Source organism: Tubulanus polymorphus, chromosome 4 (genome assembly GCF_964204645.1).
Source record: "Tubulanus polymorphus chromosome 4, tnTubPoly1.2, whole genome shotgun sequence".
Lineage (NCBI taxonomy): Eukaryota > Metazoa > Nemertea > Palaeonemertea > Tubulaniformes > Tubulanidae > Tubulanus > Tubulanus polymorphus.
This window is the reverse complement of record NC_134028.1, coordinates 15,958,378-15,973,285: the sequence shown is the minus strand read 5'-3', so window position 1 is coordinate 15,973,285 and position 14,908 is coordinate 15,958,378. Positions and strand designations below refer to the sequence as shown.

The following is a 14,908-nucleotide window of genomic DNA, read 5'->3' as shown; positions in this document are numbered from 1 at the left end:
AAATGCCGAAACCTGATTGCGTTAAGTCATTGCAAAGACTATTGGGCATGGTTCAATATTTGTCGTCATATATACCACACGAGTCGGATTTCGCGAAGCCATTGCGAGATCTGTTAAAACAGGTAATGCATGGAACTGGGAACATGAGCATGATCAGGCTGTGGATAGGATTTTAAGTGCGTTGTCACCCAAGCCTGTTCTGAAGTTCTATGATGGGGGTAAGCCGGTCAGGATTCAGGGGGATACATCTCCAACTGGGCTGTTCCAAGATGGTCACCCCGTGTGGTGCAGTCATGTGGTCACCCTGTAGCAGTCGCGTCCCTGTACCTCTCGCATCTGCTGAGCGGAATGATGCGCAAAATGAACATGAAATGTTAGCGATATGTTTTGCGTGTTCCAAATTTCACCAAAATATTATTGGGAATGATATCTTATCTGTCGAAACCAATCATAAGCCATTGGTATCAATGCTAAAAGCCGATTGTGCAGCCGCGTCTCCAATGCATGATGATTAAGCTACAAAGATATATGCTCGATTTTTCGTATATTCCGGGAGATAAGATGTGCCAGATACATTATCTCGGGCTCCATTACCGGACAGAAAGAAGAATACGGACTTTGAGGTAATGGTAAGCCTATAAATGGAGAATCTCCCATTCAGTAGCGATAGGCTGTCGGAAGTAAAATGCGCAGTCAAGGAGGATGGTGAAATATCTGAGTTAATCTATGCCATTAAACGTGGTTGGCCCCGATCGGGTGTCATACGTCAATCTGAGTATCAGCGCGTATTGGAATGTGCGCGATGAGCTTCATTTTCATGATAATCTTGTGTTGCGCAGACAAAGAATCGTTATCCCTAAAAGTATGTGTCGCACGATTGTAGATGTTATACACACAAAGGTCACATGGGTGCTGAAAAATGTAAGGCTTGAACGAGACAGTCTATTGGCCCAATTTCAATCATGATATCAATGATTTCGTGGCCAAGTGCCCCTCCTGTCTCGAGTTTGCGGATCGCCAAGTTAAGGAGCCTTTACAACAATATCAGATCCCGGATAGACCATGGCAATGACTTGGGGTGGATTTGTTCACGTTTAAGAACAAGGATATCTTCTTATTTGTGACTATTATTCTAGATATCCTGAGATAGCGCCACTGCAGAGGAAGGATGCCTCTGAAGTCATCCGTCACGCTAAGGGTGTTTTCGCTCATCACAGTACTCCTGAAGATTTGTTGCTGATATTGTGCCTTTTTCATCGCCAAGGTTTCGTGAGTTTGTGAAAGACTGGGGATTCAAGCTGACAAGGTCGAGTCCTCGGTATCCGCAAAAGTAATAGGGTAAGTGTTTTTTCAGATCAAAGGTTGAAAGGTCGAGCTCATAAAAAATAAAAAATAAATTCTCACACGCTCAAATTTATTTTCATTTCTCACTCATTCAACCTTTCAACCTTTAATCTGAAAAAACACTTACCCTATTTCTTTAATAATATTCATATATATGAACATTATATAAATGAATATTATATTAATGAAATCAATTTTAATAAAAAATATGTATAATAAATGGAGAGTAAACAAATAAACAGTGAATTCCTAGCTAGAATTAAAGATACTAAAAATGTCAAATCTGTAGATTATAAATTCAAAAAGTTAACAGAATTAACATAACATAAGAAATATCTAATTACAAATATTGAAACAATTACTAATAGATATGGTGATAAATTAGTTATTCACTTAGAATATGAAGGATTAAAAGGTAATAAATATAAATTCAGAAGATATTTACCAGATAGATATCATAGTAAATATTAGTTTATGTAACTCATTTTACAATATATCGAATAAAATTATTCAACAGAGCCTTTTTAATTTTTAATAAAAATAAAGATGAATGGTTCTATATATATTTAAAACCAGGGTTATATAATTTAAATACATTATCACAAAAATTAATAGAAAAGCCTGGCACAAATTAGGTAGTGATTCCGGGTTTAATATTAGATTTTTAAAAAGTGATAGTTCTGATAAAATAAACATAAGGTTATCTCGTAGTGAAAAACATAAATTTATGGTAAAAAAACCTATAGCTAAACTAAAGGAATTCCGCTAGATAGATCTTTTACAAATATTGATGCTACACCAAACTTAATACCTTACACACATTTCTATATCTATTGTAATTTAATTGAACCTACAAAAACATTCGAAGCAACTAAAGATACAACTTGTAATTCTAGTATATTAAATATTTTACCATTGAAGAATTTTAAAGAATTTGGAACGCAAATAAATTATAATTTAACAGAATGTGATTTTAAGCCTTGCAATTCACAATTTAATAATTTTAAGTTAGAAATTAAAAATCATAATGAATACTTAATTGATTTGAATAACTTTCCTGTGATAAATGAATTAGTTGTAACATGTAAAGAATAATTGATAATTTTTTTATAATAATACATATGAATATAACAGTAGGATCGAGTATATGTTTTGGGTTTGATTTGAAACATGGTAAAGAAATGAGAATTGAACTAAATGATATAATTACTGATATAAAAGGTAAATCATTTAACAAAGCATCAATGATTAATAAAGAAAATTATGATAAAGAAAAAGTAATTGATTTAATTTAAACATCTTTAGAATATTATGATGTAATGAAGATGGAATTATCAATGATATTAAAAACATATTATCTAAAATATATGATAATCATAAAAGTAGTAATGAAATAAATGTTGAAATAATTATAAATAAGATAACTAAATATTTTGAAAACAGTAACTATTTTGATAAATAAATGAGTGATAATAAGTGGATAATAAATGGATTATATAATATAGCATTACTATCAGTTGGAACTGTTGGTTATACAATGTTATTGAAGAAAATTTTTTAAATGGGAAGCATTAATGTTGATAGATTTAATATCAATGATATTTTAAAATTAACGTTAGCAGTAACTTTATCTAATTTAACAATTGATTATTTAGAAAAAAAAAATATATTCCTCCTATTAATGCGTAATTTTTTACTAAATAAATGGCATCTGCAATTATAACTATTATAGGACCGGCAATTGTTAACGCTTTAGCATTTACAGGTGGTGGTTATTTATTTTAACATATTGATAAAAATGGTTCATTATCAGAACAAAAAAGACATAAGAGAAATATAATAAAGCTGCAGAAGAATATAGAGGAAAAAGACAAAATCATATGGATTATATTAATAAAGAATTATATAATTAAAATATTTCACATAGAGATTTTAAGTCAGTCGATGAGGCAATGAGTTTATATAATGCAGTAACAAATAAAGAAAAATTACATCTATATAAACCTACAATATCGGATTATTATACACCAAGTAATGAACAGAAGAAATATGAAATAATTTGGATTTTAGGTGGAACTGTTATTGTTATATTTGTAGCATATAAATTTACAAATTAATCATATATTATTTTTTGTTAAATAAATGGATCACAAATTGGATTATCAGTTCTATATCGATACAGCATTATGGGACTATATCCATAGCAGTAGAGATACTACGGGTGTTGTTCGCTGAATGGCAGAATTTTTACCAGCGACGATCCCTATATGGTCTTCGTCCATAATCAAATCTAGGAAAACAAATATTAGAATTTGAAAATGATTTAAAAGTTCAAAAGAAACAAGAAAATTAACTTTAATAAATTATTTGACGCCTGCGAAAAAATGTAGAATTTCTGGGAGAAGCTAATGTGGAATTGCAAATTTGAAATCGAAGTTTTAAGAAATTTGGGGAATTATGAGATTTGGCGATTGGGTAGATGATACAGTCTTCAACTGGTCTAATTTTAAAAAAATTGTCAACTTGTGACCGACTTCGATTCATTTTTGCCTCTAAGCTGGTCTGCAACTTCATTGCCTCCATGGTTGAAGAAAGAGTTCTTTGGATGTTTGCTTCATCATGGCGTTGAGCATATCGTGTAGCCAGCCGGCCCGGTCCTGGGGCCCGGTTTGGCTGTCACTCGATATCCTAGACTTGAGTCTGGGTTGAAGTAGACATTGTCATTTAAAGAACTTATTCATGTTATTCTGTATGAATTAACCGTGTGTCTTGTATTTTGTATTTTCTTATTTTAAGATTTGTAAGTTTTTTAAATTTTATCCCAGAATTTCAATGTAATAAGGATCAATAAAGTATTGAATTGAATTGTCACCTTATACACATGCCATCAATGGACACGGAGCCGTATATGACAGCTATACTATTATAAATTGCTAATCTCATGAAACTTGCATACCCCTTATATCGAACATATTTTCTAAAACATTTGAATATTGAAATTATATGTTAACACGTTTTTATATAGACCGCTTGTAGCCGCCGATGAAATTCACGCCGGCCCTACTCAGATTGTAGATAGCTTCGTCATTCCACTAGCATCCCCATGTCAGGGTCTGACTTTTATATCAGACTTCCAAATTGTGTATACATCCGCCATTTAACCGAATAATCCGATTTACTTATCATTTCTATTTATGCCTGCCGCTCCTGATATAATCATACATCCTTTACTATTACAATACGTCTTCTCATGATATTCAATGCAATATAACATTTCGACGTTCAAATAGACGTCATTATATAATCAAAGGGAGCCATTCTACATCTTTATCAATATTATTTTGCCAAATAGCTTGTATGTGTACACATAAACCTGTGACGTTTTGCACATCGATTTACGGTTGTCGTTTGTAAAATGACGCTGAATGGTTAACATTGTTTAGGTTTCATAATGGTAACGTTTTATAAGGCGTCAAAAAATATTTAAAAAGCAAAATTATATATTATTTTATTATTAGTGGTTCAGTTACAATTAGTTCGGTGATTACATTTTTTACAATATTTTCACCATTAACACCTTTAGCTATATCAATTGGTGTGCTAGGATTACCATCAAGTGTTTTAAGCGGAATAAGTTCAAAATTAAATATAAAAAGTAACAAGAGGCCCATGGGCCTTGAAGCATTGGTAGAATATACTGCGGTATTATGTGGTTATAATGTTTTACATCTGCCGGCAAATCTTCTATGACGATGTTGATTGGGAGGACCACAGACTTAAAGGTCTATTTGTCTAGTACGATTTTATTCCTGAAAATGAATTTATTTTCTGCCGAATGATTTAGCCTAGGCTATTTGTACTGTTAAACCTCATTAATGCGATTCTGTTAAAAAGACGAAACTAGTTTATTCGGATGTTTTCCATCATGTCCCAGCCAAGATATTTATATCAATCAAGATTTGGATACAAAAACCCATTTTTACGCATGAACTGTTAGGCCCCACTGAATAATGAAAACAAAAACAGAACGATTTCTGAATGCAATTGCAAGACCCTCTGATCTTAAGAGCTCCAAGCTCTGATGCATGTACGCATGCAAAACGTTGCAGAGAGCGATGCCGGCGTTGGTGTCACTGAGGCCGGCTGATGATTGTTTGTTTGTCTTTCTGTTTGTTTGGCTTTATGTACGTCGTTTGGATCTTGGTTTCCCAAGACTATTCCTATTGGATTGTTCATTTAACCTCACGACGGTACAGCCTTTGAAGTGTTGCCCGCACACTGTTCGCAGCCAGCAGGACTCGAACCCACTTGTAACTCAGCATTGATAGTGGATTCAATAGCATCACGCCTTATCTCACTGAGCTACCGAGGCCGCTCGATTCAATTCCAAAAAACTACAGCAGCGGCAAATAAACATCGCAATATTGCAATTTACGACAAACAACGCGTAAATTCAATCACTGTTGTTTAACGCATGGAAAAAAATTAAAAGGTATTTTTTCACGGCGAGCATTACAAAGCGAATCTCTGCCGAGTGCGTAAGAGGGTGCTACCGCCTTATGAGTGCGCAGCAGGCGGGTAGGGCGTCCTAAAAAGAAAACTTATATTAGAATATAGCCGAATCGAATTTTACAATGTCAGTCAACTGATTGATAATACAACATGGTTGTTCTCGGCGTGCTTAACAATAATATTTTCCTCCAATAAACAACTCTGGTAAAATTGAATAAAATGATCTATCTTTATTGGTGATATCGTATCATGGTGGTAGCCTACCGTTAACCATTTCGTGTCATCATGAAATGGTTTTAACTTTAGTAAAGGCGTTCCCGCACGATCACATACGGGTTTCGGTCACGAGTAGGCTGCCGTTCCACTGCTCTAGAAATACATATTCTGACGCTGAGAATTAATCCCAAATAATCCCATAGATACTGATAGTTGGAATAACAGTTATATCCAAACACTGTGATATTTATAAACCGGAGGTACATTATTTATGTTTTTCTATTCAGAAGAGGGTTTTCCCCATTCTTTACTGCCAATGTCAATGCGGACATATCGCTACGCGATTGTTTAATCTGCTCTCATCTACCAGATAATTAACGAGAAAAATGCGATCGAATAACTTTTTGGGCCATTAAATCAGAAACCTGGCGACGCTATGTTGTGGGGAATAATTGAAACATTTTTTTTAGTCATTTTCAGCTGTTTCTAATGTTTTACGTGAACGGAGTGACAATTTGAAGTTACTATGAAAATGAGAAGAGTCGACGCTATTTTTTCGTACTACTATTTTCGATCCATTTTACTAGCATTGGCATGACGTCATAGACGTCAACCAATGCTAATAAAGAAAAAATTAAATCTAATATAAAAGAAATAGATAAATTTAAAAAAAAATTAGGAAGAACAAGATAAATTATTTAAAGAATTAATTAATTATTAATTTTTTTATTATATAAATGGGGTTTCCAATAGCTTTCCAATATAATAAATCAATTAAATATAATATTCCTACAGTAGATTTTAATAAAAATATTACATCTAAAAATTTAGTTTTGAACTCATTAGTTAATATAGAAATTTATTTAGCTGGAACAAATTATTTTATTTCTTAAATGGAAAATATATTTAATACATATGAAGTCGCTTTTACTCGGGATGAATATAATATATATAAAATAAAATCTAATATGAAATATATACTAAATTCAAAACAACTTATTACCCTGATGAATGATTTTCGTTAGAAAGAGTAAAACAATGTCAAAAGTTCTAGAATCCTATTGGTTGATTTTGATTGAAATCGTGGGGTAAATCTTATCGTTATGACGAGTGACTGTTTCCACGAACTTGATATAAGCATTGCAACTGACTATACTCAGAACAAAAGTTTGACCACCTATCTGGGAATACTTCTACTTTAAATTATATCAAATTGAATTTAAATTTTTTACGTACCTGTAGGTAAGTTTCGAACAGATCAAATAGAAGCCAGAAAACGCATAAGATTCATACGGTTATGTAGAAATTTTTCTTATACATCTTTTAAGACATCGAAATAAGACATATCTTTTTCTATGAATAGATGCAACACCTAATATCAAAATCTGGCCACTCAATATGAAGAGAATAATTTGAACTGTTCGAGTTTGAATATTATTCAGGAAAACTGTATTCCCTTCCCAAAGTTGCACAGGTCCTTGGATAAAAACTAAGTTTTGATTAAGGGTAACTCATACCCATACAAATTGTATTGTTAGAGATACCTTAGTAGGGGATATTGATACAAAAGAATTGCAATAAAATGAAATTAATTCCGATATTTTCATAACAATCCCCAGAAATTAAGCAATTTCATAAAGTTGCACAAGGTCTATGGACAAAATGATTTCATACAAGAAAATTCTACGATTTAAGTGAAGTTAGTTTTAAAGACAAATAACTAAATTCAAAACAACTTATTACCCTGATGAATGATTTTCGTTAGAAAGAGTAAAACAATGTCAAAAGTTCTAGAATCCTATTGGTTGATTTTGATTGAAATCATGGGGTAAATCTTTATTTTTTATATGATGAGTAACTATTTCCACGAACTTGATATAAGCATTGCAACTGAATATACTCAGAACAAATGTTTGACCACCTATCTGGGAATACTTCTACTTCAAATTATATCAAATTGAATTAAAATTTTTTACGTACCTGTAGGTAAGTTTCGAACAGATCAAATAGAAGCCAGAAAACGCATAAGATTCATACGGTTATGTAGAAATTTTTCTTATACATCTTTTAAGACATCGAAGTAAGACATATCTTTTTCTATGAATAGATGCAACACCTAATATAAATATCTGGCCACTCAATATGAAGAGAATAATTTGAACTGTTCGAGTTTGAATATTATTCAGGAAAACTGTATTCCCTTCCCAAAGTTGCACAGGTCCTTGGATAAAAACTAAGTTTTGATTAAGGGTAACTCATACCCATACAAATTGTATTGTTAGAGATACCTTAGTAGGGGATATTGATACAAAAGAATTGCAATAAAATGAAATTAATTCCGATATTTTCATAACAATCCTCAGAAATTAAGCAATTTCATAAAGTTGCACAAGGTCTATGGACAAATTGATTTCATACAAGAAAATTCTATGATTTTAGTGAAGTTAGTTTTAAAGACAAATAACTAAATTCAAAACAACTTATTACCCTGATGAATGATTTTCGTTAGAAAGAGTAAAACAATGTCAAAAGTTCTAGAATTCTATTGGTTGATTTTGATTGAAATCATGGGGTAAATCTTTATTTTTTATATGATGAGTAACTATTTCCACGAACTTGATATAAGCATTGCATCTGACTATACTCAGAAAAAATGTTTGACCACCTATCTGGGAATACTTCTACTTCAAATTATATCAAATTGAATTAAAATTTTTTACGTACCTGTAGGTAAGTTTCGAACAGATCAAATAGAAGCCAGAAAACGCATAAGATTCATACGGTTATGTAAAAATTTTTCTTATACATCTTTTAAGACATCGAAATAAGACATATCTTTTTCTATGAATAGATGCAACACCTAATATCAAAATCTGGCCACTCAATATGAAGAGAATTGTTTGAACTGTTCGAGTTTGAATATTATTCTGGAAAACTGTATTCCCTTCCCAAAGTTGCACAGGTCCTTGGATAAAAACTAAGTTTTGATTAAGGGTAACTCATACCCATACAAATTGTATTGTTAGAGATACATTAGTAGAGTATATCTATATAAAAGAATTGCAATAAAATGAAATTAATTCCGATATTCAAAAACAATCCAAATTGTAATGCCCTCATATATATTAAGCAATTTCATAAAGTTGCACAAGGTCTATGGACAAAATGATTTTGTACAAGTAAATTCTATGATTTTTGTGAAATTAGTTTCATAGACAAATAATTGAATTTTTAAATCACAAAAACGTCCATAACTTTTTATTTTTGAAGTTTAACTTTAAAACTCGGTGTCAAATGAAAACTTATGATAGGAGAAGAACGATTGAAAAGAATAATCCAGTTTAGCCCTAGTTTAGTTATTATCGCTATAATAAGAAAATGACTAGGGAACCAAAGGCCAACATTGCTTTTCAAAGTTTTTCAAAAATTTCTTAAGCTAATAAATATGTCCGGTTTTCAGATAAACCCGTTTTGCAGACGCTATTTCGACTCTTTTTTACATTCTTCAAGTCGTCGTACTCGTTAAAAGTTTGTTTGAAGTCCCTATTTTACTTATTTAACCAAAAATATAGGGGGCGCTGCTACTCAATGGAAGGTTGTGCGTGCATTTTCACACTTAGATAAGAGCCTAACTTATTTGCCTGCCAAGGGTCGCCAGAGAAGTTAGATGGGGGTCAATTTTCAGGTCTCAACTTATGTATTTTCAACTATCGCTGACACTCATTTATGAGGTTTTGGCAAGAGGCGCCTAGGCTAAACGGACCCCCAGCCCAAGGGTTTTAATGGTTCTATACTTACCTTAGGACCCCTTTTAAATACCTGAGAAATTTCAGAACCCTAGAGGGTCGCCTGAGAAGTAAGAAGGGGGTCACTTTTCAGGTCACAACTTTTGTTGTATTGTTGTATTGTGTATTTTCAACTATCTCAAACAGTCATTTTCACAGTTTGGGTAGGGGATGACTAGGCTCATCGGACCCCAGCAAAAAATTCTGCTCCGTAAATAAGAGTCTAGGGTCATTTTCTAAGCCTCGTACACTTAGATAAGACCATCCCCTATCTAAAAAAATATTGTAGGGTGCTAAGAGCTTTCTACAAAGTCGGCCGAGAAGTTAGAAGGGGTTCGCTTTTCGTGGTCGTGTGCTGCGGCCAGAGACCACTGGTATGGCCGCGCGACAAAGTTTCTCGCTCCACAACCAAGGGTCTAGGGCCCTTTTTAATGATTTGCGCACTTAGATTCGATCCTCCTCTGTCTAAAAAATTTGAGTGTGCTAAGAGCTTTCTAAAGGGTCACCCGAGAAGTTAGAAGGGGGTCCCTTTTCAGCTCTTAATCTCGAAAAACTCATTTTCGCAGTTTGGGCAGGGGGCGCCTAGGCTCAAAAGACCCGCGGCCCAGGGTTTTAAAGGTTCTATTCATATTATAGGACCCCTTCTAAATACCGGAGAAGGTTCAGAGCCCTAGGCCTTCTCTAAAGGGCCCTCCGACCCCCCACAATGTGGTTGTGCGGCTGCCAGAGACCCCTGGTATGGCTGCGTGACAAAGTTTCTCACCCCACAACCAAGGGTCTAAGGCCCTTTTTTAAGCTTTGCACATTTATAATAGACACTCCCCTAGGCGCATAAGAAGTTTCGGATCCCTAGGTTCATTATTAAGGTCACCTAAGAAGTAAGAAGGGGGTGGCTTTTCAGGTCTCAATGTAGTGTATTTTCAGTCTATCTCCGACACTCATTCTCGCAGTTTGGGCAGGGGACGACTAGGTGCATCGGACCCCAGCAAAATATTCTCAACAGACCCCCGGCCAAGGGTTTTAATGGTACTATACTTACTAAACCCCTTCTAAATATCCGAGAAGTTTCAGAACCCTAGGCCCTCTCTACAGGGTCCTCCGACCCCCCCCGAAATGTGGTTGTGTGGCTGCCAGAGACCCCTGGTATGGCCGCACGACGTGTCTGGCTTCGCAACCCATGGTCTAAGGGCCTTTTTTAAGCTTTGCACACTTCGATTAGACCTTCCCCTAAGTGAGTCCCCTTCAGGCCTTAATGAAGTGTATTTTCAGTCTGCAACCCTCATTTTCGCCGTTTGGGTGCCTAGGCTTAACGGACCCACGGCCCCAAGATTTTAATGGTTCCGTATTATAGGACCCTTCTAAATACCCGAGAAGTTTCAGAGCCATCTCTAAAGATTCCTCTGACCACCCCAAACGTGGGCCTGCGGCGGCCAGAGACCCCTGGTATGGCAGGGCAACAAAGTTTCTAGCTCCGCAACAAAGGGTCTAGGGCCTTTTTTTAAGCTTTGCCCATTTAGATTAAACCCTCTTCTAGGTGCCTAATAAGTTGCAGAGCCCTAGGGCCACTATAAAGGGTCACCTGATTAGTTAGAAGGGCATCGCTTTTCCGGGATCATCTTAGTGTATTTTCAACTATCTGCTACACTCATTTTGGCAGTTTGGGCATGGGGTGCCTAGGCTCAACAGTCCCCCGCCCCAGGCTTTTAATGGTTCTATATGTACGATAGGACCCCGTCTAAATACGCGAGAAGTTTTAGAGCCCTAGGCCCTCTCTAAAGGGTGGAACGCATCCCCGGAAAATTTTTCTGCTCTGCCAATAAGTCAAGGGTACTTTTTAAGCCCTGTACCCTTAAATAAGATCTCCCCTAACTAAAAAAATATTGGAGGGTGCTAAGAATTTTCTAAAGGGTCACCCGAGAAGTTAGAAGGGGGTAGCTTTTTAGCTCTCGAGCTCCGACACTCATTTTCATGGTTTGGGCAGGGACGCATAGGCTCAACGGTCCCCCGGCCAAAGGTTTTAATAGTTCTGTACGTACAATAGGACCCCTTCTTAATACCCGAGAAATTTCAGAGTCAAAAAAGGGTACTCTCTAAAGGGTCCTCCGACACCTGGAAAAGTGGTTGCATGGCAGCGTGAGGGCCCTGGTATGGCCGCGCAACAAAGTTTCTGGCTCCGCAACCAAGGGTCTAAGGCCCTTTTTAAACTTTGTACACTTAGATTTAACCTTTCCCTAACAGCCTGAGATGTTTCAGAGTCCTATGGCCACTATTAAGGTACAAATGGACAAATGGAGTCTGTAAAAGAAAATGCTATGATTTTTGTGAAGTTAGTTTTAATTAAGTTTAACACAACTTATTATGCTGATGAAACATTTTCCTTAGAAAGAATGACACAATGTTAAAATTTATAGCATTCTATTGGTTAATTTCAATTGAAATCATGGGGTAAATCTTATCTTTTATTTAAGGAATGACTGTTTCCACGAACTTTATAAAAGCGCTGCAACTGACTATACTCAGAACAAATGTTTGACCACCTATTGGGAAATACTTCTACTTCAATTATCTTCTATTATAATTATATCAAATTGAATGTAAACTTATCATGTACATGTAGGTAATTGTCAAACAGATCATATAAGCCTGAACATGAATTAGATTCATACGGTTATGTAAATATTTTGTCATATACATTTTTTAAGACAACAAAATAAAACAGATCCTTTTCTTTGAATAGGAGCAACACCTTATATCAAAATCTGATCACTCAATATGAAGAGAATTGTTTGAACCGTTGGAGTTCACACATTATTCAAGAAAACTGTATTCAGATATATCCGTCCATGAGTTGCACAGGTCCTTGGATAAAAGATAAGTTTTCCCAAGGGTAACTCATACCCATACAAATTGTAAATTTTTGAGATACTGAAGAGAGAATCTGATCATTTAAAGCAAATAGAATTTCTTGGATTGAAGTTTGTATAGTATTCATAGAAACTGTATTTAGATTATCGGTCCTAGAGTTGCACAGGTCGTTGGATAAGACACAAGTATTTTTCAGGTATAATAATGACCATCAAAATCGTATATTCTTGAGATGCCTTAATAGAGTATATTTATAGAGAGAAAAATGAAATGAAATAAAATAAAATCAATTTTGTTATTCCAATTGTACTCCTACTTGGAAAGCTCTCAGAATTTAAACAATCTCATATTGAGATGATAGGTTTCTTAAATTTTTGTAGTTTGTTTTATAGACAGGTGATTGAATTCAGAACATTTTATTACCCTGATGAATCATTTACAAGTAATAGCATTCTATCGGATAATTCTTTTTGAAATAATAGGGTTAATCTGATCTTTCATTTGAGGAGTGACTGTTTCCACAAACAGACTACCCAGAACAAATGTTTGACCCCCTATTTGGGAATACTTCTGCTTCATATTATATTAAATTGAATAGAAATTTGTCATTTACATGTAGGATAGTATCAGATAAACGCTTGAACACAGATTAGATTTAAACTTTTATGTAGATATCTTGTCATATATTTTCCTTGCGACAAGGATATCCAACAAATCCTTTCTTTAAAGTATGATATATCAGTCTAATTTAACGTTCCTTATAAATTAAATGTAGCTTTATTATATACTTGTAGGGAAGTGTTAAACACATCAAATAGATGCCTCAACATTCATTAGATTTATATGGTTACATAGATATTTTGACTTATACATTTTTGAGTGCAAGGAACAATGACAAATCCTTTTAATTCAATATAAACGGAACCTCATTTCTAAATCCTTCGTTTCATTTGATATATGGATATATACTTACTTACACATAGAAATGTGAAAGGAAAATAGAACAATTCAAATCCTCAAAATACATACTTTAATTAAAAGGGAAAATATTGTTCTTAATAGTCAGTTAATAACCAGTTTGCATGAACTCTAGAGTTTTTGTTGTTAAGTCACAAATATGCATGTACACAGAGGACTATAGTTCATCGTAGAGGAGATATTAATTCATTTGAGTCCCCAATTTAAATCCTCAAAATCCCAGGAGATTCATTCCACTTTCTGGCAGTAGAATGTGTCTGCATATGTGTGAGCAATATGCTGTTGTGTGGTACTATATAACTAATACTGTCTTGTGGGAATGTTTGTCTTTGACCCAGTAATTATATAGATTTGCCCCCAATGAGATTTTATCACCATGATCATAGGTTCACAGAACAGTTTGTCTCAACATCAATTTGTTTCGACAAATAACAAAACAACTTCACTTTGAATTGAAGCAGAACCTTTCCAAACCTGATTATAAAATGTGAACAGAATTTCTTGCAACTTGAAGCTTCATTAAAGATCTGTATTCACATGAATCAGTCCTAAAAGTTACAAAGTAATAAATCCCCACCCAGATTGTATATTCTAGATGTCTTCATTGAGTATTCATAGATAATAACTATTATTAAAATATTGATATTCTGTTAATATCCCTGGTTGAAAAACCATAAAAAGTTAACATACTGATTAAGTTTCATTAGGTCTATGGATGTATGAAAGTTTAACAGGGTCAATATAGAAAAGATCATACATTTCTCCAGTTGGTTTTATAAGCCACATTCACAATAGTTTTAGAAGGGTCTAAATTTGACCTCACTGAACAGACCATGGACTCTAAAATGTTTTAGTCCATGAAGAGACCAAGCATTCACTTAAGTGAAACATCTCTTCCGAATGGGCCAGTTTCATTTTAAACCAAACCAATTTAGACTAAATGATCAAATATTTAGAACGGACTGAATCTGTGTGCGTGGACAGAAACATCCCAGGTCCATTCTAAATTCTGAGTCTCGGCGGTATGAATTTAATTAAAGTTAACTGGTCACCTAATCACCATCAAACTGATAAATATAGTTTTCAAATTCAATATCATTTCAATATAAGTAGAATGATGTTTATTGATCTTAAAATCTGTCAAATGTGCTGGCCACAGAATATTCGTCCTCTTTACTTGATTTGAAAATAACCTAGATTTACTATAG

At 34.3% G+C, this 14,908-nt stretch overlaps 1 protein-coding gene across 4 annotated transcripts in view; it reads right to left on the bottom strand.

Annotated features, from left to right (window-relative positions):
* LOC141904778 (exocyst complex component 7-like) overlaps nt 1-14,908 on the bottom strand; it is a 221,742-nt gene that overhangs the window by 20,874 nt on the left and 185,960 nt on the right. Inside the window, exon 21 of one of the 4 annotated variants that reach the window (XM_074793438.1) lies at nt 3,420-3,634. The exons of 2 other annotated variants lie outside the window; for them this stretch is intronic. In XM_074793438.1, the coding sequence (XP_074649539.1) occupies nt 3,629-3,634 (6 nt within the window). In that variant the 3' untranslated portion in view covers nt 3,420-3,628. Of the gene's footprint in view, nt 1-3,419; nt 3,635-6,131; nt 6,226-14,908 lie in introns of those variants that run through there. One more of the 4 variants, XM_074793437.1, reaches the window with a different exon arrangement.